Source organism: Babylonia areolata, chromosome 16 (assembly GCF_041734735.1).
Source record: "Babylonia areolata isolate BAREFJ2019XMU chromosome 16, ASM4173473v1, whole genome shotgun sequence".
Lineage (NCBI taxonomy): Eukaryota > Metazoa > Mollusca > Gastropoda > Neogastropoda > Buccinidae > Babylonia > Babylonia areolata.
In genome coordinates this window covers 13,776,368-13,803,031 of record NC_134891.1, presented here as the reverse complement: position 1 = coordinate 13,803,031, position 26,664 = coordinate 13,776,368, and the positions used below count along the sequence as shown (strand labels likewise).

The 26,664-nt window shown below is 44.9% G+C and overlaps 1 protein-coding gene across 1 annotated transcript in view; it reads right to left on the bottom strand.

The window, feature by feature from the left end:
* LOC143290762 (uncharacterized) overlaps positions 1–26,664 on the bottom strand; it is a 120,732-nt gene that overhangs the window by 49,220 nt on the left and 44,848 nt on the right. Inside the window, exon 7 of the mRNA XM_076600274.1 lies at positions 19,482–19,550. Within this exon, the coding sequence (XP_076456389.1) occupies positions 19,482–19,550 (69 nt within the window). The remainder of the gene's footprint in view (positions 1–19,481; positions 19,551–26,664) is intronic.

Sequence of the window (26,664 nt, the reverse complement as noted above, 5' to 3'; positions counted from 1 at the left end):
GCGGGGCCCCTCGGCAGCCATCGGTACTGACAAGGAGACCGTTGTGACCATGGAGGTAACCTGTGGGTTGACAGAGGACCGATTTGTGGACTGAGTGGCAATATTGGTCGAGGAGCTCGACCTGACCGACAAGAAGTCGATCCCACTTGTTGGGGCTGTGTGTGTCACCCTGTGAGATGTGCTGGGTTGGGTCTGGTGGGGAGCGGACAAGGGGTTGGCCCCTGATCCTCCCGGCAACCCAGCGTGCACCATAGGTGCGCCCCAGTACAGGTAGAATGGGGGTAACCACCCGTGGGCACCAGCCATCCTGTGACCCCAACCCCAAGGGTCACTGGCACCTTGACCTCCATGAAGGGAAAAACCTGGCCAAGTCGAGGAAGGTCAGGTCCGACTTGGGTGTCAGTCCCGCCCGAAGATGAGCGGGCTGACTGCCCGGAACCGCCTGAAACCGCAGGCCTCCCCCTGCAGAGCAGGTTGCCACGCGCCCCAAATCCCCTCCTGTGGGGAGACTGGGGTGGCTTGTCCCAGGGTAGGCAAAGTAGAGGTTCCCCCCGGGAACCAAATTTTTCTCCCCTCCAGAAGGAGGTGGGGGAGGGGGGTCAACAGAGAAGGGAGGAGGGGGAACAGCAATGGGGCACCTGAGGACTGCCTCCGAGTGGGAACCCGGGTAACGGCTGGGCGCGGCCTCCCCTTGGGAGTTCGCGCCTAGCTGCGAGTCCCCACCGCCAAGAGAGGACTTGCCACTCCACCCTCTCCCTGCCTCGCGTTGGGACATCTCGGGAGGCGACGCTCGTACCCCTTTCCCACCAGTCCCCTTCATGACTGTTTTACTGGTACGAGAGTCGCCTCCGCGATCAGCGTCTAAAGACGCATCGCCATGGTCCGTATCGGGAGGAATCATGAGCTCCAGGCCTGGGAGAGTCTCTTGCCGAGTCCCAATCCCAGCCTCATTATCCCTGCCTTCGTGGGATGGCATACGAGGCATGGTACCCGCGCTTAGGCACCCAGTGAAAATCCGACCCCCAACAGAGAAAGGAAAGACAGGATCGACTTAGAGGTAGAGAAAAACAAACGAATCGAGGGGGCCTAGTCGAATCAAGTACACAGAATGTAAGAATACAATACAGACAAGCCGCATGCAGCAAAGTAAGTATTATTCTGAAAAAAAAGAAAAAAAAAGAAGACAGGATGATAGGCAATATTTTCTTTCTTTTTTTTTGTTTGTTGTTGTCACAGGCAGCTACCAAGAAGCATGAAACAATGGATGATTATATTACGTGGTTCCAGCATGCTGATGGGCTTGAAGGAGACAATTTCTGTCTGCTTTGAAACAAAAATGCTTATCACAAGTTTGACACTTTGTATATATTTTCCTTTCAACACCCATGTTGCAGTATCACAGCTTACAATTTAGTTCTTTTGGTGACCAAACTGGCACAACCGGATAATCTGTTGACGGTGGAGGCAGCACTGGAGTTGACTTTTCAAAAAGAAGTACTTTTTCATCTTCTCTGATGTCACCCATTTCTTTACTTGATTCCAAAGGAAACTCCAGGGGTCGTATTCATGGGGCAGGAATAGCACTGAAACTGCTTTGCTGAAAGTAATCAATGACCTGTTACTGTCTGTTTATGAAGGTCTGTGTTATTTTTGCTTGATCTGTTGGCTGCGTTTGACACAACAGACCACAGTATAGTCCTTTCCAGACTTGAACATGTTTTTGGGATTCCCTCAACAGTTCTGAATTGGTTTTCTTCACACCTATCCAATCGCTTCCAGATTGTCTCTATTAATAACTTTAAGTCTGATCGAACCCTGATCTCCTATGGTGGGCCACAAGGCTCTGTCCGGGGCCCCATTTTGTTTGTTTCAGCTACAAAAGTCTGCAGAACCAAACCAAGTACACAGTCTTATTCTGTCAATGCAGGATTGTATTCTTGATGTTAAATCCTGGATGACATTCAACAAACTAAAGTTAAATGATGACAAAACAGAAGTTATGATTATTTCCTCTGCAAGAATGTCCACATCTACTTCTTTTCCTGCCTCTATTGTGGTTGGTGATGCCACAGTTCAGTTTTCTAAATCAGCAAGGAACCTTGGAGTCATTCTTGGCTCAAACCTCAGCATGCATGCTCAGGTAGTAAATCTGATACACATAGTCAATTGTGAACTTTGTCGCATCAACTGTATCTGTCAGCACCTTTCTGTTGAAACTACTAAAACTCTTATTTCTGCTTTTGTGCTGTCACGAATTGACTACTGTAATTCTCTTCTCACAGGTTGTCCATGTAATATTCTTCAGCGAATTCAAAAACTTCAAAACAATGCTGCCCATCTGACTCTCAGAGTCCCACGAACTGATCACATTTCTCCTCACCTTCACACTCTGCATTGGCTCCACACTGAAGCGAGAATCAAATACAAAGTTGCGTGTCTCTGCTATTCTGCTTTCCACTCTGCAGGACCTACATATCTCTCTGACCTTATCAGTGTTTACACTCCCACAAGAAATCTTCGCTCTTCCTCTGACTTTTATCTTTTGAAACTTCTCGTGTCAATACAAGAACCTGTGGTGAAAGTTCTTTCTTCTTTGCTGCTCTTCACATCTGGAACAACCTTCCTCATAATATCTGTGCATCTGATTCTATCTCTACTTTTCGCTCATCACTAAAAACTCATCTTTTTAAAACCTATCTATAAGCACTCTCAGCTTCCTTGTTGTGGGAAAGGGAGAGTGTGTGTGGAGGGATGGAGGGGTTTTGAGAAAGTGTGGTCATCAATGTTTTATGTAACTTGTAATATTTTTCTTTCATGTAAAGTGCCCTGAGCTCTTGGAAAGAAAGGGCACTATATAAATGTACATCATTATTATCATTAGTAGTAAAAAAAATATCAACACATATATTGTTTAAAAAGCAAACAAAAAAAACTTGCAATAGTTTGTGAATAATTTACACTTTTCTATCCTTGGGATGCTACAATAGTGTTTACTTTGTAAACTGTTGTATTTTTCTGCAGAACAAGAAGTTTGTTGTGGTGTATGTGATTTGTTGTGATCAATCAGGAAATATAGTTATGTTTTTATTCACAGCACTGAAAATGTTGTTTTTGACACAGTACAGTGAATTCTAGTTCAGATAAAAGAAAAATGATTGCCTTCTCAATAAAAGTTCAAATTGTGAATTTGAACTCAGTACCTTGGATTTTTTGTTCAGTGAGAAAATACTGAAGAAAAAATCTATTTTTATAACAGAGGTTCCATGAGCATTAAAAAAAAAAAAAGTATTTTGAAAGCCTGCTTTATTATCATTATTATCATGAGCATTTATGCCTAATCTTGAAAGTAAGCCCTAGGCATTTACAAACAGAACACCTATGTAAATATCAAAAAGGAATAATTGAACACAAGATACCAAACATCACTGAAATTTATTCATCCACCCCCCACACAATACGCATAAGCACATGCGCATGCACACACACAAGTCATAGCACACAATTGTAAATAGTACACAATCAAAAAATACCACAAACATATCCTGAAACTATCAAAATTCACTCACTCACAAATGGTGGAAATCAGTTGTGAAAAGAGAACAAACAGAATTGGCCCAAGCACAGAGCCTTGTGGCACACCAAACTGTATGTTGGAAGGCGAGGATGAAAGACCGCAAACAGAAACAACATTGGACTGGTCAGACAGATAAGATAAAAGTGGAACCATGAGAAAGCAAGATCGCAGATTCCAAAAGTGCGATTCAGACAGTGAGGAGAATCTGATGATCAACAGTATCAAAGGCGGCTAAAAGATCAAGGAGGGAGAAAAGAGATTTCGCTGTTGTCAAGAGAAGTTAATAAATCATTCGCAATTTTGAGATGGGCTGTCTCAGTGCTATGACCGATGCAGTAAGCAGACTGAAATGGGTAATTTAAGTTACTGGTACTGAGGTGGTCACGAACTGAGCAAGGACAATTTTCTCAGTTACTTTTCAGAAAAAAGGAAATTTTCTTCCTAAAATTACGTTTAAATAACTTACTTACCGTGACCCACTAGTGCAGACTCCGGCAGGGGTCTGACATTCCTGTCCTGTGCAAACTACTATCCACCCATGTGGAGAAAACGAAAGTAGCTACGGCCGATAACCCCCCGGAAGTAGGTAACCTCCCCTGTGCCCCCCTGACTAGTGCCCTCTTTTGGCGGCAATATGCCGTAGCCAGCGCAGCATGCAGGGAGAACAGGAAGCGGAGTGGACGGGAGGGTCTTAAATTTGGGTCACGGTAAGTATGTTATTTAAACGTAATTTTAGGAAGAAAATTTCCTTTTAATTACACATACTTAACTGTGACCCACTAGTGCAGAATAGCGTGACATGGTGGAGGGCTCACCTGTTCTAATGTCTGTGTGCTGCAATGGCCTAGTGTGCAACCACAACAGAAGCGATGCCTCTTGATCCATCATCCCACAGGCATGCGACATCTCTCAGGTAGAAGTTGATGAAGGTGGCAGGGTTTCTCCAGTAGGCAGCATCCATGATGTCTTGCAGCCATGCTGAGTGGGCTAAGGCAAGAGAAGAGGACCATGCTCTGACTTCATGTGCTCTGGCTGAGGAGGCATCAACTCTCAACCCTGCGTCTGCATACGCACCTTTAATCACATTGACTATCCATCGAGACAGACACGTCTTCCTAATGTCACATGGATGGTCCAGGTTCCAGCTAATGAAGAGGCGTCGTTTGGACAATCGGAAGGGACGCGACCTTTTGAGGTATACGGGCAGGGCCCTGACCGGGCAGAGAAATGAAATGAAATTATGGTGCTTAGAGCCTCGCCGACCACTAAGGCCATCTCAAGGCTATCGCCGCGTCAATTACTACTACAAGGCTAGAAAAAAAAACAACAAAAAAACAAACCAACAATTAAAACGAGTCACCACTTCAAACTTTCCACTCCAAAGTTAAAAAAAAAATTTCCATAGTTTAAAACCTTCAAATCTGGTTAAAAAGGTTCACTTCTTTTAAGAAGTCCATCAGCGCCCACGGAGGGACATCACGAAACAAAGTCTTCAAAGAAACCGCCGTGTAATGTCTGCATTTAACGTCATGCAGATCCCAACAGTCAAGGAGCACGTGTTTCACGGTGAGAGGCTCGTCACAGGAAACGGATCGAGGGGCCTCCTCCCCCTTCAACAAGTAAGAATGAGTAAAAAAAAGTGTGCCCCGTACGCAGTCTGCACAGCACAGATTCCTCCTTTCTGTTCTTCACCCCTGAAGGGAGGGTCTCTTTTAGGTCCGGACGGATCTGGAAGAGCTTGTTGTCCGTCTGGGTGTTCCACTTCTCTTGCCAAAGATCCTTAACGTAAGTATTGACCTTCCGCTTCATGTCTGTATAGGGTACCAAGGATCTGGACAATTCTTTCTTTACAGCGTTCCTGGCCAGCAGGTCCGCCCTTTCGTTACCACAAATGCCAACATGTCCGGGAACCCAGGCCAACACAACCTCGTATCCTTTCTTCGTTGCGAGAGTAAAAGTTTCATAAAATTCCAGCAGTTTGGGATGAGTTATATTCCTGCAGGCGATCGCCTCCAGGGCTGATAAGGAGTCGGAAAAGATCATGAATCTCTTCTGTTTGGAAGAGAGAACCATTTTTAACCCCAGGACCAGTGCGGTCAGTTCCGCGGTGTATACCGAGCTGTCAGACAGGATGTGTTCTGTTGAGGGCCGGTCAGGAAAGGCGGGACAGAACGCAGATGCGGCGACTCCGTCCTCTGACTTGGAACCGTCAGTGAAGATGCCTTGAAAAGTGGGGAATTTGTGGCACAGTTCCGAAAAGTAGGTTCTGTAGGCCAGAGAACTGGTGGTGTCCTTACGGTACGAGGCCAGATCGAATCGGACCTCAGGTGTTGTAAAGGTCCACGGGGGGCTGTCAGGGAACTTAGAGAAATCTGAGATGCCACCGACATCCAGATCGGCATTTTCCAAGTGCGGCTGAATGCGGAGTCCGAGAGGAGGTATGCAGTTTGGGTTGTCTGTAAATTTCTTATCGAAAGGGTTGTTGAATACAGCGTCGTAAGCAGGGTTTGTAGGTTCCGAAAACAATTTCAAATAATAGTTCAGGGTCAGCTTCAGTCTGCGGTTGGAAAGAGGCGGTTCCCCCGCCTCTGCGTACAGGCTGTGCACAGGGGTGGTGCGGAAAGCACCTAAGCTGAGACGGAGCCCTTGGTGGTGTACAGGGTCCAACAGTTTCAGGTAGGACGGTCTGGCCGAGCCGTATACAACACTTCCATAATCCAGTTTGGACCGGACCAGGGCTCTGTAGAGGTGCAAGAGAGTCCTCTTATCAGCACCCCAGTTCGTGTGTGCCACAACTCGGATGATGTTCAGGGCTTTTAGGCAAGATATTTTCAGCTGTTTAATGTGGCTGAGAAAATTCAGCTTCTGATCGAAGACGACCCCTAGAAATCTGGCTTCCTTGACCGCCGGGATGGTGGATGTTCCCAGACGGATTTCAGGGTCCTGATAGAATTGGCGAAAATTATGAAAGTGGATGCATTCAGTTTTGGAGGACGAAAATGTGAAGCCATTCTCCTCTGCCCAACACTGGATTTTGTTGACGCAGAGCTGAAGCCGTCGCTGGATGCTGGCGTACGTGCTGCCGGTTGCATATAAGGCAAAATCATCCACGAACAGCGAACTGTCCGATCCTTTCTGAACGGATTGAACGATGTCATTAATTTTGATGCTGAACAGAGCCGGCAACAGGATGCTCCCCTGCGGGACACCCAGCTCCTGCTCGTGAATGTCGGACAGGGTGGTGCCGACTCTCACCTGGAATTGTCTGTCTTGTAAAAAATTGTGGATAAACTGAGGCAGGTGTCCTCGGAAGCCGAGCTTGTGCAAGTCGGAAAGAATACCAAATTTCCACGTGGTATTGTAAGCTTTCTCCAGGTAAAAAAATATGGCCACCACATGTTGTTTGTTGACGAAAGCATTTCTTATCGTGGTTTCCAGACGAACCAGATGGTCAACGGTAGAGCGATGCTTGCGGAAACCGCACTGTTCTTTCGCCAGAAGGCCGTCGGTCTCTAGTTTCCACATCAGTCTACCGTTGACCATCTTCTCCATCAGTTTGCAGACGCAGCTGGTCAGTGCAATTGGGCGGTAGTTGGAGGGGTTCGAGGGGTCTTTTCCCGGTTTCGGCAGCGGGATTATGAGGGCTTTCCGCCAGGAGGGTGGAAAGAAGCCTGTGACCCAGATGTGGTTATAAACTTTAAGCAGGGTGTCCAGACAGGTTTGGGGAAGGTGCTTTAGGAGTTTATAATGGACCTCGTCCATTCCTGGACAGGAATCCGTACAGGTCTGAAGGGCAGATTTAAGTTCGTTCATTGTGAAAGGAAGGTTGTAATTCTCTGTGTTGTCGGAAAAGAAGTTACATGGTGTTTTTTCTGACAGGTTTTTGGTTTTAAGAAACCAAGCAGATTTGTCAGCAGATCTCGAGTTCTGTTCTATTGTGGAGGCAAGCAAATTGGCAACTGCTTTCTTCTCTGTGACCAGAGCGTCTGAAAGTTTAAGATGGTGGAAGGTCGGGCATGCGTTTTTGCCCTTAATTCTTTTTAAAACCCTCCACACTTTCTTCTTGGGTGTGTTGGAGGTTAAGGAAGAGCAGAAATCTCTCCATGACTTCCTCTGGCTCTTTTTAAAAACATACCTGGCTTTCGCCCTCAGCTGTTGATGGGTTCGAACGCTATCGGTCTCCGGTCTCCGAAAGACGCGTTGCTGCGCTCTCTTCCGAGACTTGCGGGCCTCCCGACATTCCGCGTTAAACCAGGGCGTTCTAGGGACCTGAGGCTTGGAGGTAGACGATGGGACTGCTGCTTTGGCGCAATCTAAAACGATCCAAGTCAGAGTGTCAGCAGGGTCCTTGCTTTTCAATACTGTTTCTTCCTGCAGCTCCGCTCTTATCTTGGTGGTAAAAAAACTCCAGTCTGCTTTGTCGTAGTACAGGCGGTCAGGCAGAGAGTCACCTTCTCCATCTGTGGGGCGGAGGACGACAGGAAAGTGGTCACTCCCGTGCAGATCGTCGTGCACTTTCCACTCGTAGTCCAGGACCAACGATGGATCGCAGACCGACAGATCTAAACACGAGAGCTTTCCAGAGGACAGATGCAGGTAAGTGGGAGACTTGTCGTTAAGACAGCACAAGTCCATGTCAGAGAGAAGGTTTTCTAAGAGAAGACCTCGGGCTGATGTCATCTCACTTCCCCAGAGCGGGGAGTGTCCGTTGAAGTCGCCCAACAGTAAAAACGGACGTGGGAGCTGGTCGACCAGGTTCATGAGGTCCTGCCTCAGAACACGGACGGAAGGGGGAAGGTAGAGAGAGCAGACAGTGATGGTTTTCTCAAGCGTGACTCTGACTGCCACCGCCTGTAAAGGGGTGCTTAAAAGAACTGTACTGTATAAAAGGGACTTTCGAATAAAAAGAGCGACACCTCCCGTCAACCCCTCTTGCTTCGGTTGAGCGGGTTTAAAAACGGAGTTAAAACCAGAGAGAGATAAAACCTTGCCATCTCTTTGCAGAGTCTCCTGCAGTGCCAGCACTGAAGGTTTCAAAGCACGACAAAGCAGCTGGAGTTCTTGGAAGTTGGCATAGAATCCCTGGATATTCCAGTGGATCACTGCCATTAAAAAGGTTTTTAAAAAAAAAATAAAGCAGCAGCCTATTCCATCGCTACCCCCTGCTCCTCCACTTGCGGTGGCTCAAGGTCCGCCAGGATGGAGTATTTGTTTTTTGACATAAATTTTTCGGGTTCCGACCGGGTCGGAATATCCACCACCTCGGCCCCTCCCGATCCCGCCGTGGCCGCAACCCTCCCCTCCTTGAGTTTTGGAGGTGCGGGGGGCTTCCGGCCACTTCCGCCAGCCCGAGGGCCAGGCAGACGAGAGGCGGGGCGAGGGGGGCCGGGGGGTGGGGTGGGGCGGAAGGCGGACAACGTGCCTCCGCCCGAGGCTTTTCTCTCCCACCCAGCAGCCCCTGAGGACTGCCGCGCAGGATGGGAAGGGGTGGACACAGCGCCTCCACCCAAGGCCAACGGTTCCGACGAGGCGGTTAAGTCGTCCGTCTGCGTTCCTGTGGACGTCGTCTGGACCGCGACGTCCACCGTCCTGGATCTGACGACAGAGGCATACGACGCCTTAGGCGACGCGGCCTCCACCTGTTTCCTTGCCTCAAAGAAGGAAATTTTCTGTTCTGTCTTGACTTTCTGGATTTGTTTTTCTTTTTTCCAGGCGGGGCAGTCCTTCGATGAGGACGGGTGGCCACCTCCGCAGTTCGCACACAGGGCTGCACTGACGCAATCGCCCTGGTGCGCCGCCTTCGAACAGGTGCCACACGCCTCTTCCTCCTTACATCGGTCTCTCACGTGTCCGAATTTCTGACACTTAAAGCATCTCAGAGGGGACGGTACGTACAGGCTGACATTAACTAGCTTGGGGACATCCAGGCAGCAGAAGGTGAGGAAGAAAGTGTTGGTCGGGACTCTGTCCAACCCCTTCCTCACCGTCACCCTGTACACATCGGTCACTCCCTGAGAGGACAGCTCGCTCTTGATCTCGGCCTCAGACACACCTTTCAACTCCGGGCATCTGATGACTCCCTTTGAGCAGTTGAGACCTTTGTGAGGGGAAATCTTCACCGCCCTATCCACGAAAGTGGTCGCCTTGAGAAGGGGCTGTGTCTGTCTTTTGGATTCTGTCTGCACTAAAAACGCTCCGCTCCTCAGCCTCTTGATGGATCTGAGCGATCCTGCCAGACACTGAAAGCCCTTCTGGACAGCGAAGGGGCTGAGAGCCGACAAGGGCTTGTCGTCATCAGCGCCCTCCATCACTAGCCACGATGGCCAAAAACCAGAGGTCTCAATGACCTCCGACTCAGAGTCTGAGTCGTCCGTTCCCTGTCGTCGTCTTTTTCCGAGTTTGGGGGGGGGGGTGTTTGTTTAGGATTCATGTTGAAAGAAAAATGTGAATTCATCCCTCCCTTACCCACCCACCATGGGGTCCAACTTAGGGGCCAGGGTCAAGGGAACACCAGCTTGACCCCTTCCAGGTTTCGGGAGGGATATACAACCAGCAGCCCAGCTCCAACGTGCTCCCCCCCGATCATGCCCAACTCCCGGGGACAGAGAGCCGAGCACTACGGGGGTTACCTTCGTCAGCCACTAAACTGCCAGTCTTGACCCAGCCCCACGAAGGGGTAGCCGATTGACACACACGGGCCAATGTGTGCCGCCTGTCTTAGGAGAGGTCCGAGCCAAAGGGATGTGTTGACAGCAGCGTGCTCTCTCAATCCCCAGGATCTCATTCCCCTCCATCACAGGTCGCGCCGCACGGCAAACACGGCGGGCCTAAAGAAGGCCGCAGAGAAAAAAAGAATGTGGAAAAGAAGGCTTGATGGGGAGCTGAGGACAGAAAAGAGGCGGTAAAAAGAAGAACAAAGAATAGCGAAAGGGACAGTGGGTCACGTTTAGTTTGGGCCTCACTCACGACCTGTTCGGCATGGGAAGCCCTATCAGGGGCATCAGTACAAAACCACCACTTATTCAGCCCTAACAGCTACGATGGCTATGTAGGCTGTCAATTAAGACCTGGGACCAGAGCACCAAACCCCAAGAAGCACTGATGCCCCCGCCGACATAGCTCGCTCGATCACTGGCCACTAAGCCTCCCGACCACGACAAGGTAGTGACCCTCCCGGGAGTGGGTCAGGAGAACACCAGCCTGACCCCCTCCAGGTTTCGGGAGGGACCGGGCAGAGGAATCTGTCCTCGTCGTCAGGGACCAGTATAAAAGAGAGAGGTTTGATGAAAAGTATGGGAGAGGGTGTACTGGGAGTTTGATTTTTGACAAGAAATTTGGGGAGGAATCTGAGCGAGATAGATCCATCCGGCTCAAAGGCTATATCTTGTGTGATGCCGCTGAGGGCATGTACCTCACTACACTGCCTACCTGAGGCTAGTGAGATGAGAAAGAGTGTTTTCATGGAGAGCTGCCTGAAAAGAGCTATAGCAAGGGGTTCGAAGGGAGCCTTGTGGAGGTATTGTAGGACCAGAAAAAGGTCCCATGAAGGGGTCCAAAGGGATTTATGTGTGTGTCTGAGGGAAGCCCATCGGACCAGTGCCCTGAGCAGGGTTTATCTCAGAAAGAGGGCCCGCCCAGTTGCCAAAGAGTGGAGCTGATTGCAGCACAATGGACACATACCGCGGAGGCAGAGAGGCCTTTGGAGAGGTGAGGAAGGCAAGAAAGTTGGCGAGATCCATACTGAATGAGTGTGTGGGATTGACTGAGTGGGTTGAGCAACGGGAGAGCCAGCGGTTCCAGTGTGCAGAGTAAACGCCTTGAGTGCCTTTGTGATGTGACCTGCAGACAAGGTCAGTCGTGTCATCGGAGGCGCCTAGTACTGACAGAGATTCCCGCACAGTAGCCAGGCGTGCAGGTTGAGGACCTCTGGGTTTCCGTGAGGGATGCCTGAGTGGGGCTGGACTATAGAGTGTCTGCCAATGTGAAGGCGGAGTGGGGGAACGTGAGTGAGGTGGAGCAGGTCGGGGAACCACGGCTGTGCTGGCCAGCGTGGTGCGATGAGAATCATGGCAGCACTCTCCAGCCTTGCCTTTCTGAGGACTTTTCCCATGATGGGAACTGGAGGGAAGGCGTACCCCGAGAGGTTGGACCAGCTGATCGATAGAGCGTCTATGGTCCAGGGCTCTGGGTCTGGGACTGGGGCGACGTATGTTGGAATGCGGAAGTTGAATCTTGTGGCTTAGAGATCCACATGTGGTTTGTGCCAATGGTCCCAGATCGGTTGAAGTGTCAAGTGTGACAGGGTCCACTCTGTTTGGAGTACGGTGTGGGATCTGCTGAGGTAATCTGCGAGAATGTTGAGCTTGCCTGGGACATGTCGTGCTGTTAGGCGGATGTTGTGCTCTTGACACCAGAGGAGGACTGTCTCCACACACAGGGACAGCTGGTGTGAGTGTGCCCCCCCTGTTTGTTTAGATAACACGCTACCATTGTGTTGTCTGTGCAAAGCATGATCGACCTGGGGGAGGAAGTGCTGGAGGGCCAGGAAGACTGCCTCCAGCTCCAGCTTGCTGATGTGCCACAACTGCTGTTGTGGGGTCCAAGTCCCCGACGCTGTGTGGTTCTCCATGTGGGCACCCCAGCCCATGTTGGAACCATCTGTGTACAGTTCTGCATCTGGTGTTAGGTTCAAGATCGGAACCCTGGCTTTGAGCCACTGCATGTCCATCCATCGCTGGGTCAACTGTGAGAACCATGTGCCCAGAGGTATACAGGTGTCCCATGTCTGTGAAGACTTGGGACCACCTGTCCTGGAAGTGTCACTGAAATGGACGTTTGTGTAGTCTCCCTAGCGGAACTAGTGCAGCGAGGGACTCCATGAAGCCTAGCAGAGAGGCAAGTTCCCTGGCAGATGCAGAGGTTGCCTGTGATAGCTGAGAGGAGGCTGTGTAGCCTGTGGAGGTGAGGCATGGCCGGACGTATGGTCACTTATATCAAATTGATCCCCATACCCAGGAATCTGAACTGCTGAGAGGGCTCCAGTTCCGACTTTTCTGCGTTCATGAGAAAGCCCAGTGATTGGCACTGGTTCCTGACAAGGTTCAGGTGATGCTGGCATAGGGCCCTGCTCTCCGCTAAGATCAACCAGTCATCTAGGTAGACCCTCAGGCATATGCCCTTGCTCCTGAGTGCTAGGCATAGTTCCCTGACCACCCTGGTGAAGACCCACGGGGCTGGCGCAAGGCCGAATTGAAGGGCTCTGAACTGGAAGGACTTGCCGTCCCATGAGAAGCGGAGCCACTTGCGGTCCCTGGGGTGAAATCAGGATATGGAAGTATGTGCCCGTGAGGTCAATGGAGACTGCCCAGTCGCCTTGCCTGATCGAGTTCCTAATTGACACGGGTGTTTCCATGCGGAATGGTTTGTACTGGAGAACCTTGTTTAGAGGAGAAAGGTCTAAAACCGGCCGCCCTCCGCCGGAGGCTTTGGGGACGACAAAGATGTGGCCAAAGAAGCCTGATGACAGAGGAGGAGCTTCCTGTATGGCCTCTTTGTGGAGAAGAGAAAGGATTTCATCCCGCAGGGCTGAGCGGGCTGTGTCGCCCTGTAGGGGTGGGAAGGGAGGAGGAGAGAGAGTGAGAGGTGCTTTGGAAGAGATCCAAGGCAGATGAAACCCTGACCCTATCACCTGGAGGACCCACTTGCAAGCTGGGAGAGATAGCCAAGCTGGCATGTGCCTGGATAGGCTGCCTGCCGGCTGCTGGTGCACGAGTAGTGGGTTAAGGGCGGGGGTGAGTCACTGGGGGTGGGCTGGTCTGGAGGTGGCTGTTGGCCTGTGTGGAGGCTGAAATGTGTACAGCCGATGCCTGTATGCCCTGGGTTGCCCCCTGGGTTGCAATCTGGCGTTTGAGGGGGAATACTGATGTAAGCATGGCCTGACGGTGGCTACACTGACGCGCCGGAAGGTGCAGGGTTGTTGTTGCAGAGCATGCCGCAAGTGTGCCAAAGTGTGGAGAAGGCCCGCGCCAAGGGCAAAGTCCCTACGCAAGTCTGCATGGCATTTTATGGCCGCAGTGGGGGAGCCCTGACCAAAGAGGGAACTGTCGGTGGGGGGAAGTGCTCTGAGGGAAGCATGTTCTGGCAGAGAGCGCACGCATGGGGAGCATTCGAGCACAGCATCCCTCCTGGCCAAAATGATGTTCATATAGGCCTGTGATTGTCCGCAGAACGCGTGAGAAGCTGGCTGATCTGCTGGACGAAAGGGGAGAAAATGGTGATATCGAGGCTGGCTGGTTGCTCAGTGGGGGTTTGCATAAGGATGCTGGCAAGGCCCGCAAGGAAGCTGTCCATGGTGGCAGTCGATTCTAAAGAAGCTCTGACAGCTTCCTCCAGATCCATGAGGAATCTGTCAGGCAATGCTACTGTGCGACTGTCACGCAAGTTCTGTGGGAGGAGTAGGAGGTCCTCCTGAGAAAGAGGCAGGGGTCTTTGAGGGATAGGACCTGGAGCTAAAAGTGGGGGTTTTGAAGTAGGTCGGGGCAGTTTTCATGAATTTCCCTCGACCCACTGCGGCTGGAAAATTTGGGACAGAGTCAAAGGGGACATCGCTGATGGGTTGGCCCCTGATGCGTGCCAGTGTGTTCAGGGCCTCAACTGCTATGGTCGACTGTAAGAGCATAGTGAGGGCCATGGGAGGATCTGTGGATGCCCATAATCTCCATAGCGCCGCAGGTTTGAGGCGTGCCCGGTGCGCAAATTGTCTCCACCCTACCTGGAGTGTAGGAAGCTAGGAGGGCTAGTGCTTCTTGCAAGGAAACCAGCTGATTATCTTCTGAAGGTGGTTCCTCTGTATCAGTGTCCCCATCAGAAAATGTCTCTTCTATGGCATAGGATGACGGGTCAGGCTGTGTGCTGAGCACGTGACTGGTGTGCTGGGAGGTGGTTGTGGAGGGTGGAAGCAGATTTGCTGCAGCAGGAGAAGAAGCAGTAGTAGCAGAATGTGTGGCACCAGGAAGCAGAGTGGTGGATAATTGCTGCAGCAAGTTAACAATGAGTTGCTGGTTGTTTGGTTGAGCAGCTTGCTGAGACACCATTAGTGGATGGGAAACAGCAGCAACCAGCAGTATGGCAGATGGGGTCAGCACCGCATAGCTTGTAGGGGCTGTGCACACACTCGCACTGTAGGGAAGGGGCAGTGCCGGTGCAAGGGCAGTAACTGCGGTGGTCACTGGTAAGGGTGCCGAAGCAGGAGTTGCCCCCCTTGGATCGGGTGCTTGGGACAACGGGGAGGGTGCATGCGTATGGGCGAGCGTGTCCCCTTGTGGTCCACTTTCCTCCCTACACATGGGGAGGGCATCCCTATTCATCTCGGTCGCTACTGGATCTGAGACGGTAGAGGCATGCCGCGTGGGGAGCGTGTGATCCGATGTCAAGGCTGCTGCCACGGACGCAATGCACATAGGGCCCGGTATAGCGTGTGAATCCAGAGCAAGCATATGGTGTTGTTTTCCCAAAGGGATTGTGGCACATTCCACTGTTGAGACTGAGGGCATGGGCAAAGAGATAGAGGAGGTCGACTCGGGCACTGCCGACTGGCAGAGCCAAGAAAACGCGGATCGTATTGAGTCCGTTCGCGGATCGAAAAGAATAGCATCAATGGCACCACTGACCTGAGTTTGGGGTAACAAGCCTCTAGAAGTCACCGAAGGAGGCGTAGGAGGTGGTGGGGGTCTGGAGTCGACCGGAGGGAGCGGAGGAAGTGGAGGAGGCGGTGGGTTGGCGCTGTTGAGAGAGCCAGAAGCAGAGGGCCCAGAGTGTCCGCAAATCGATTGCGATCACACCTTAATTTTAGCCTGATCGCCCAATTCAATCACATAATTTTGCAACCTGGCTGACGACATAATTGGACAAAAAACAAGAATGCCAAAGAATCAATAGACAGATAGAAATACAAAGAAACTTAGCCATATGAAGAGCACAGGAACTGGAGTTGAGATGGCTGCTGGAAAAAGAGGGTGCTAATTGGGGGGGCACAGGGGAGGTTACCTACTTCCAGGGGGTTATCGGCCGTAACTACTTTCGTTTTCTCCACATAGGCGGATAGTAGTTTGCACAGGACAGGAATGTCAGACCCCTGCTGGAGTCTGCACTAGTGGGTCACAGTTAAGTATGTGTAATTAAAGGGAAGATTAGAAACTGGCCTGTAATTCTTTAGTGAGTCTGGATCGAGACTGGACGTTTTGAGCAGTGGCCATAAGATAGCAGACTTAAACACAATGGGAAAGGAGCCAGACAGAAGAGAGTTGTTAATAACAGTAGTGATGTGTGGAAGAAGTGTGTCAAGGCAGTGGTTGAGGAAGGAAGCGGGAAGAGGGTCAAGTTCGCATGTTTATTCTGATGACATTGACATATCAGACATGAAGTCTGGTCCATGACTGCACATTTTATAAGCATTTTAAAACTGCTGCATAGTCATTGCAAAAAAAAAAAAAAAAAAGTGAAAAAAAAAAAAAAAATTTTGAGAGTTAAGGTGCTTGGCATTCTGTTTTCTACAAGGACAGAAGATATTGTTACTCTGAATTATGAGAATAAATTAGAGGATATCAAGGAATTATTGGTACTCCAAGTCATGGTCAAAACCACAACTTACACCCCAAGGAAAAATAACTAAGAAAATCATTGGCTGTTTCAAAGCTTGTACACCTACTAACAAAATATACAGATCAACCACCTAGCTTCTTGCATGAGTTGAATAATAGTTTATATAGATTTCTTTGGGGTAGAAAGAGAGCTAAGGTTATAAAGTCAGTAATTTGTAGTCCACATAAAAAAGGGGGCTCAGAATGTTGGATACTTACTCATTTGTATCAGCCATGAAAATTAGTTGAACGAAAAGAATCTTTGGCCAGGACACTAATCCTGTATCTAACAGAATCCTCAGTTGTGTGTGCCCAGATATTTTAAAACCTGAATCCTTTGGAGGAGAATATGCAAATATTGTCATGTCTAAATGTAAGTACATGTTCTGGTTAGATGTCGCCAAACACTATAAAAAGCTACACAACAAATGGAAACCTAAAAATACAAAAGAATTTTTAGCAGAATGCATGTAATGCATACAATATGTCAAGAAAGAAAAGAAAATGCTGCTTTTATAGGAATGGCCAGAAAGGGGTATCACTAAAATAAAAGATTTGGTGGACAATGATGGCAGCTTTTTAAGTTTTGATGACTTTCAGACTAAATACACAGTTATATCAACAAACTGCTTGATGTATAACTGGTGTGATTAGAGCACTGACAGTCTAAAGGAACACAACTGGTCTGGAAGTGAATAACAGTTAGGCCAATGATAAACCTAAGACATGGGATGTAATAAAATCCTTACAGACCAAAATAAACAGCATGCATGTATGAGAAAATGCATGAGACTTTCACAAATTCTGTTTTGAATTGGGGGGGAAATATTTTTAGAATAATTCAAATTAACAAAAGATTATAAACTTAGATGGTTCCAGTACAGAGATCTCCATCGCCTGTTACCAACTCGAAGATTTCTTTTGATACCTCAACTGGCTGATCTTCCTCTTTGTACCTACTGTGGCAATGATGAAGAATCAATGGTACATTTATTATGGAGCTGTCAGTATGCTCAGAGACCTGGGGCAACCACATGGCTGAAAGACAGATGTACACACTGTAATGATAATAACTTGACCCTTTAAGATGTTTTTGTGATACTGGGATTAAAACATTAATTCACCTCTGACTCTGTTATTGACTTAATTATTTTGTTAGAAAAGTTCTATATTTACAAGTGCAAAATGCAGAATTCCACTCCAAGCACATAAGCCTTCATGAAAGTTGTAAAGCAGAGATTTTCAATTGAAAAATATTGTCCCTTCTCAAATGATACATTTGAGAAATTTATCAGAGACTGGGCCCCTTACAGCCAACATATAGACAAGAAACACAGTATGGAGATACAAAAAAGAAAAATCATGCTGCATGGTGTTATGGGAAGTTTATGGAGTAGGGAGAAAAGGGAGAAAGAGGAGAAAGAGAGAACATTTAAATACCTATATAAAATACACAGCATCTTAACTGGCTTATCAAGAAAACAATTACAATTTTTGACAAAATTATGTTTTCCATTTGAATCTTCATTCTAGATTTAGGATCCTGCACACAAGGAACAAAGGGCAACGCAGCCTGCAGTCTGAGTGTAAGGTATCCAAACCATAAAAGAAAACTACTGGCCTTGCATCTGTGATACTTGACAAATGAATGACTACCAATGATGATGTGAAAACTGCCTTAGATTATATTTTTATGCTCACCAAGAAAAACAATTTTTTTTTATAGATCTATTGGAAATGAGCTGGGTTGTACATGACAATCTTGGCCACACTCAATCTGCATTTCTCTAATTGTAATAATAACTTATACATTTGCATCTGTCAAACTTTTAACATATTTCCCTCTTTTCCATGACTTTACCACTCAGATCCTTAATGATAAAAGTAGCTAAAGAACGCAAAACGATTCCCAGACTTTCCATGCAAGAAGGCTGACCAACAAGTCTCCCCCCCCCCCCCTACCCCAAGAAAATCTTGTGGATCCACAGGATAAACAAAATTAACTTGAAATTGAATCAAATGAAATGATCAAAATCCAGAAATATGGTTTAATAAGAAAGAGTGGAAGTTTTGTTGTTGTTTTTCTTCTATATTAATCCAAATTTAACGTTGACAAAGTATTTCCAGAGGACATGAATTAATTTCTTAAAATACACATACTTACACATTTAAAAAGGCAATATAATAAGGGTTACTACATAGGCTCACTCTGTTTTCACATGTAAGCCAAAAAATCAATCTGTGCTCCATTTTCAGATGTAAGATACACAATAGTCACTCCATACAAGTCCAGCTGTTTTCAGCAGATTATACATTTTCTTCCACTCCCAACATTTCAGCCATGATGTCTTCTTCTCCTGAGTCAAGTCACAGTGACCTGAAGTGCACACACTACTAAAGTCACTGACTGTAAAATCAGAGCCCGTTTGAACTTCTCTATCTTCAGCACAAAAGGCAAAAGATGGCTACTTATTATCTCAATCTGTGAAAACTACTATTTTTTTTCCCAAGAGACAGGTCAAATTTGCCTCTCAGTATTCCATTCTAAAACCAGAAGTCTCCTTTGGAAAGAGCAAAAGTAAGTCACTAAGCATGCTGCTTTCACTGACAAAATGACTACTTGTGTGTATGTAAATGTTGTAAGACCTTCACACAAGAGTGTAAAACACAAGCCTTTCCATGCCTTGAGTCATATCTTAAAATCTGATATTTTGGATGTCAGATTGATTTAAAATAAATTATTTCCCATGGTACTTTTGGACTGATGTCTTATTCCATGGCAGAATTTTGCTGCTCCTGGTATATGTGTGCATCTATGTATGCAACTTCCATATTCTGCAGAATCAGAAACTATCTTAGATAAAAAATTTTTAACGACTGCTGTAAATCAATGTATCAATCTGAAAGGTAAAACTGCTAAAAGTAAAAAATGAAAATGTTAGCATTAAATGTCTGTGGAAGCATTAATTGCTTCTCCACAATTCCTTGTGCCCTTCCTGGAAATGCATTGTCACTGTATTTTGTTGTGTGGAAAGAACTTTAAAAAAAAATTCTATGTTGAATTTAATGTTTGGTGTTGACAAATATTTTTTGAGAAAATGAATCTGTTACAGACAAAAATTCACACACACACACACACACACACACACACACACACACAACTGAGAAATGGTTAATTTATAGACTCCCTTAGTTTATACATGTAAGCTAATAACAACAACAAATTTATAAACACTGTCAGCAAAAACAGACTGACAAAACCAGCTTACCAGGTGAAGGTGGTTGCCGACTGGCACTGGAGCCTTGCTCTTCATTTTGGTTCAGTTGATCACAGGAAACTAAAAGACATAATATATACTTCACTAAAGCTGATACATATCATTCATTGATGCTGATATAAAATGACACACATGTCACTGATGCCAATATAAAGGGACATATACATAACTGATGTCATAATTGTCTCCCTAAAAAAAGTAATAATAATAAATCATGCACACCACACAAACACAAGTATGGTCATTTCCCTGGACCAGCTTTCAGATGTCTGACATTTGTTACCATTGTCAACCAGGAAGTAGAGACTGTAAACAGACAATGAGTGTGTGAGACATTTGAAAAAAACAAACTAACAGAAGAAACTGCCTTTTCTTGGTCTGCTAAACAGTATCCATCTTTGTGTTTGACAAACCAACCAACATGACATGCAAAGGTAAAGAATAACACAGCAAGTACATGGAGTGTAATAACACATAAACAACTGCAACCACTGACAATGATTAATCATAATGGCTGATTATTTCACAATAATTTTCAATTGCAAATACAAACCCATGAGATGTGGATCAATTACAGTTGTACATATTAACAATACATACTGAACACTAATACATCAAACCCATTATGTGCAAGGGGAACACAAAAACTAAAAGAGGGCAAAAACATCTGACAAAGAAGGAAAAATGTGTTTGTTCTAACTGAAATCTGAATAAAAGACCACAAGAAGTTCACCTCAGAGACAGGAATGGAGAAAATTCTTCATCAAGGTCAAAATCCATAATTTGTGTTAGAAACCCATGCCTGTACCATATAGTGATGCATGAAATAGAAAGTCAGTTTGCCTGTTGGCTTAAGAAGGGTTGCAGATGTGAATGCCTGGCTTCTGCCTTCATTCTCCACTCTCTAGTGGTAGTGTACATCAATCACTTCCTAATTAATGTGCATTCTTCTTCTAATTCTCATAATCAACCACAAACTGTCATTTCTACCAGATGACACTTATCATGTTTAATTCATATGGGTTATAACTTGTTTCATTTTGTGTTTACCCCACTGTAAAACTGATGAACCTTTTTGTCATTTGTCCCTTTTCCCTGAAAGCAACATTGCATTTACTGTAACAGCTAAACATTATTGTTTCGTTCTGGGAGTGAGGATGGAAAGAGATGGTGTAATCAAGGTGACTGCTGCTTCTGATTACTTTTTTCCCCCTTGCAATGAATATTATATTTTCTCTTCAACATCACCATGACATTTTCATGTGACAAATTACATATTACATAAGCATGGTAATACTTTGCAAGGTATTTTCACAGAAGGAGAAAACAAAACAAAACCAACAAAAAAAGACAAAAAGTAAAAACAAAAAAAAGGATCATCACTTATAATATGACACCTCAATTCCCAACTGGTTGCACACATTTGACAGTCAGATTACAATGATCACAGGAGACGTCAGGGAGCTACAAAGTTGGTGAAGGTGATCAAATAGCTAATTGTGTCAAGTAATCCTGAAACAATACAGTGCAAATACATATTATTTGTTGGTCACCGATTCTTTTTGCTAAATAAAACAAGTATCCAAAAAGAAAAGAAAATGGAGTCAGGGGTTTTCAGTGAGCAGGTTTTTGTAATAAAACCAGTTGGCAGAGAATTCACTTAGTCTAAACTTTATACTTGCTATATGCTATTCTATTTTGTATCTAAAGGTAAGTTGTGTTCTAAATATAATCAAATCAGGCTGACAATTATCCCACTGCTTCTGATTACTGCGCACCCATCGTTCTAGAAAAATAAAAGTATGGGAAGATTTAATTTATCTATGTGTTGATTTCAAGAAACTGAACCAAAACATCGAAAGACCTTACCTTATCTTCTAAATTTGGAAGATGCAGCACTGAAACTTTCTGGTTCAAAGTTGTTTTCAACTCTGGATGTTTCCAGTGGTTTCTGGCACCACAGTGATAGCGCACCATTAAAGTTCATCAAAAACATCAGGTGTTATTGTTTTCTGCGAGTGCCTGTAGGTATCAATGTGGGACCAGAATTCCAGAGAAAGATGTCAGAGACAATGAGTGGTCTTCCTGGATGTGAAGTCATTATGGATGATGTTTTCATGAATGGATGGACACAGGAAGAGCATGATAAGAGACTGTCACAAGTGTTATCATGCACAGAAAAGTCTGCACTGAGACTGAACCGTGATGAGTGCCATTTCAAGTCTAGAGTCATTTTTTTGGACATGTCATCATTGCTGAGGGCAGACACCAAGGTAAATGCCATCACCAAACTTGAGGCATCAAAGAACATGACTGAACTCAAGCATGTCCTTGGCATAATCAAATAACTGGGGATTTTCACCAAAGATCTGTCAACAGCAGTGAAGCCCATGATACCTCCACAAAACAGATGCTCAGTGGCAGTGGAACATTTCACAAGAAAAAGTATCTGAAGAAGTGAAAAAAATCACCAGTCTTCATCACTATCATTTTACAGTGCAGAGTGACCCACTATTGTCAATGCTTATTCAAGCAGCTATGGACTTGGAGCAGTTCTTCAGCAAGACAAAAATGGTGGTCTCCAGCCCACTGCCTCTGGTTCCTGTACACTGACCTCATCAGAAAAAAAGATACAGTAAAATTGAAAAGGAACTGTTAGCAAGTATCTGGGCTTGTGAAAAAAATGACAAGTACCTTATGGGAATGAATACTTTCGAGATGCTGACTGATCATTTGTTCCACTGCTTATAACCAAACATCTGCAACACACACCTCCAAGATGTCACAGTCTGCTTATAAGAATGGCCCAACTTCAATGCTCTGGAATAACAAGTCCCCTGAAAGAACTTGCTCACTGCCTCAGCTGCAGGCCTCTGCCAAGTAAACAGTATGATGTAGAAGCAGCAAATGAAGTTGAGGTACATGTTGACATAGTCAGATCACCATGGCCAATCAGTGACTGAAGACAACAATCCCTGCAAAATACCACCAGTAAAGATGATCTCCAACTGGTGATCAAGTACTGCAAAGGGTGACCTTCAAATGTTCCATCTTCACTGCTTCCATATCAGAAAGTGAAATCTGACATTTCTGTGACCAAAGAAATGATTATTTTTCAATGTTACATTGTCATTCTATCCAGTCAATGCAAAGAAATATTGCACAAGCTTCATGAAACTCACCAAGGTTTCCAGAAATGCCTTTTAAGTTTGCCAAGCTGACAGTTCTCTAGCCAGGTATTAGAGGTGACCTGAAATGCCTTGTTGAGAACTGTATGACATGCCAAGAAAACACAACAGCTCAGAGACAGGAGCCTCTGTGACCAACCAAACTCCCTCAATGACCATGGTCAAAATTGGGTGCTGATTTCTACCAGTACAGTCCAAGCGTAAAAATTATCTTGTTGCTGACTAGTATTTAAGATGGACAGGGGTCAAGCATATCAAATCCGAAGAAAGCTGCCTTGTTGTACTCCTCTTAACCTCTAGGCTGCCTATATGACGAGATAACTCATCATCGCAAGCATGTACGCTTCGCTGCCACAATGACGAGATAACTCGTCATCGAAATATTCTGACTTTTCCCTGGTTTGCATTCAGTTCGTTGATGAAAATGCTGGTTGCTTTAGCTTGGGGAATCTTTCTGGATTCTATTCATGGCTAGAAACCCCATCTACGTCATGAGGCAGTCCTTTATTTGAACGTTTTGGTTGGGTCACTGTCGCAGTGTTTTGCCTAGCTCCTTTCCTCGCTCCCTCAACAAAATGTCAGACTGACGCCGTGCTCAAGACATGCGATCGTGGCGAACTAAATCAACGAAGATTGCTTTCTTTATCTGATGTTCAGAAAGAATTGAAGCGTAAATTCGAAGGAGAAGACAGTGATGAACATTTATAGGACGATTTGATAGAAAATAAAGGGAGCAATCAAGAGAGTGGCCAAAATATGACTATCAGTGAGTGATGCCGGCTGCACAACCGTAGCAGACGACACAAACTAACCGAATTATTAGCGAGACACAGTGTAGGCGATTTTTTTGGCACTCAGCCAATGCGGTCTCATGAGAACTGGATCAAGTGATCATGTAAGAGGGGTGAAGAGGAGGGGGAGTGGAGACTGAGGGGGCGTGGCCCCACATCCATATTATCACTTGGAGAAGTCACAATGCATTGTGTATCTGTCTCCTTTAAAAAAAATTTATTGTGGTTGTTCTAGTATGATTTTGTGTGTGCAGATATCCATTTGTCCAGAAAATATGATATTTTAGTGCAAATTACCTGACTAATGTTTGCAATGAACAAGTTGAAAATGTGACAAAAAACAAAACACTAATTTCAAAACAACAGCATGTACACTAAAAATATATAAAATGGGAAAACATTATGTGTTTTGTATTCTTTATTCATTTACCTTTCAGAAAATATATACTTTTATGGGTCTTTCTCAAATAACAAAGAGCACAGAATTTTTTGAAAATTTATACCCGTTTTTTGGGAAAAAACCCTGGCAAATAGATTTCACTTAAATCATATTTTCCTGGCAGTGAAAGGGTTAAAACAAATCATATATGTTCATGGCAAACCCGACATCACTGGGAGTGACAATGGTCCAAATCCATAACCCAGATGCAGACTGTAAGTTTCAATATAAACAGAATTAAGGACTATCATAAAATAAAGGATGTTTTTCATTATCTGAGGAAGCTAAAATCCCAAATTATCTACTTGCAGGAAACCCATTCGAAAAACAAACAACAAAACAGTGTCACATCTATCCATTTGGGGTTTTGACTACTTATTATGTGTGGGATAACCACTAACAGTAAGAGTGTGAGAATTCTGTTAAAAAATATCACATACACATTACATAGAGTCGTGAGAGATTATAACAGATGTTATTTCATTACTGACTTGGATATTTTAGGAAAATGTTAACATTTATGGCCTAAGCAGCTATGACTCACCTGTGTTTTTTGTAAGATCTCATGGTAGAAATTAATATCATCGGAAATGAAAACATTGTCATTGGTGGTGATAGAAATGTAGCTCTCGATGTGCACAAAGAAATGTTCACATAAGTTTATAAGTCATCCCCAGGCAAGAAAAATGTAAATGGAAATCATGGAGACATGCAATTTAGTTGATGTCTGGTGAGAATTTAATCCAGAAAAGACAGTACACTTGAAAAAAAAATTCAACTCAGTTAAACAAGGTCGGTTGGATTACTTTCTTATGATTATCTGATCTTCTGTTGGATGTGGAAGACATGACTATTAAATCTGGTTATCCTTCCGACCATAGCATAATCACATTAGACTTAAAAACATATTTTCCCAATAATAAGAACTTATTTGAAATTTAATAATACTATCCTGAGAGATAAAGAATAGGTAGAAATGGTTAAAAACGTTATTGCAGAAACAATAACATACTGTATAGTAATTTACAATAAAGATAATATTGCTGTGCCAAATGACTCTTTACAATTACAGATAAGTGATCAATTGTTTTTTTGAAACCTTACTTAAGGAAATCAGAGGTAAAACTATATCTTACACAGTATACAAGAAGAAAAAAAATCAGCCAAGAAAAAGAACTGATAGATGAGATATCAGTGTCAGGGGAAAATATCAATGACAACAATACACACATTAGAAATGAAAAACAAATACAACAACAATCACTGCAAACTTTAAGAAAAACGAAGGTAGATGTAATGATAAAAAGCAAAATGATTCAAGTGGGTGAAAAAAATTCAAAGATTTTTTGCACTTTAGAGAAACTTAATTACACTGAAAAAGGATTCTATTACATAGAAACAGATAAAGGTGAGGTTGCCAAAGACCAGAAAGATATAAGTTAAAACCTTTTTTGAAACCCTATACAAATCAAATTAAGCAAAAATACAAGACATTAACTTGAGAATAGTTAAGGAATTACAGTATGCCCCATATTTATGTGATGAAGAGAAAAGTTCCATTGAGGGCCAAATTACACTGGCTGAGGCTTGAGAATCTCTCAAGAGACTGGAAAATAATAAAAGCCCAGGATCTGATGGATTCACTATGGAGTTCTACAAGTTTTTCAAGAAAGACACATCTGCATTTCTTGTACGCTCAATAAATGAAAGATTTGCAACTAGTCAAATGTTCATCACACTAAGACAGGGAATGTAAGTCCATGATTTCTTTCACTTTGAGAGAAATCGTGGGGTTGCAAGAAATAGTGGTCGTTCCCCTTCCACGATTTCTCACGATGTGTGAGAGATTGTGGGAAGTCCCCCTTATTTTTATAAAAAATATTTCCTTTATCATCAGAGTTGGTTTCTTGTCATTACACAATGCAAATCTTACAGAAACCTGAGAGAGAGAGAAAAAGAAAAGAGAAAAAAAAAAAGAGGCCGACGACAATGATCATGATAATGACAGTGGTGTTAGCAAAGACATGAACAGTAATGACACTGAAACACAACTATTTATTGCATTTCACATAAGATGGATCACTGCAATGCAACGACCTGTTGTGAGAGGGTGCAGGCGCACAAGCGTTCATGCATGTGTGTGTGTGTGTGTGTGTGTGTGTGTGTGTGTGTGTGTGAGTGTGTGTGTGTATGTGCGTGTGCCAACCAAGACAACACACACAAGAAAACTCTCTCTCTCTCTCTCTAAAGAAAGTCAGCTATAGATGTGATAAAGCCAGACGTCTAGCATCACTGAGCAAAGACAGCAAACAGTTTTGGAAAGAAGCAAAGCAAGTGTCTGGAAGAAGGAAAATAGGAGTATGTAAAGACATTAAAGAAAATGAATGGTTTGTACACTTTCAGAATATATTTACTCAGAACGAGGTTATCACTACTGATAACAGAGCCATTAGTGAAGTGCAACCAGAGGAATCAAATATATTTGATGAACTAAGTCATATTTCAGAACAAGAAGTTGCAGATGCTATTCGGAAATTAAAAAAAGGCAAGGCTTGTGGTGTAGACAGTATTTTGGCAGAAATGTTAAAATCAGCTGATAATATTGCTGTACATTTTTTAACAAAACTGTTTAACATTCTGTTTGATAGGGGCACGTATCCAGATGAATGGGCGAAGGCAATAACTGTTCCAATTTTTAAAAAGGGAGATAGTAGTTCAACAGACAACTATAGGGGCGTCTTTGCTCAGTCTTATTA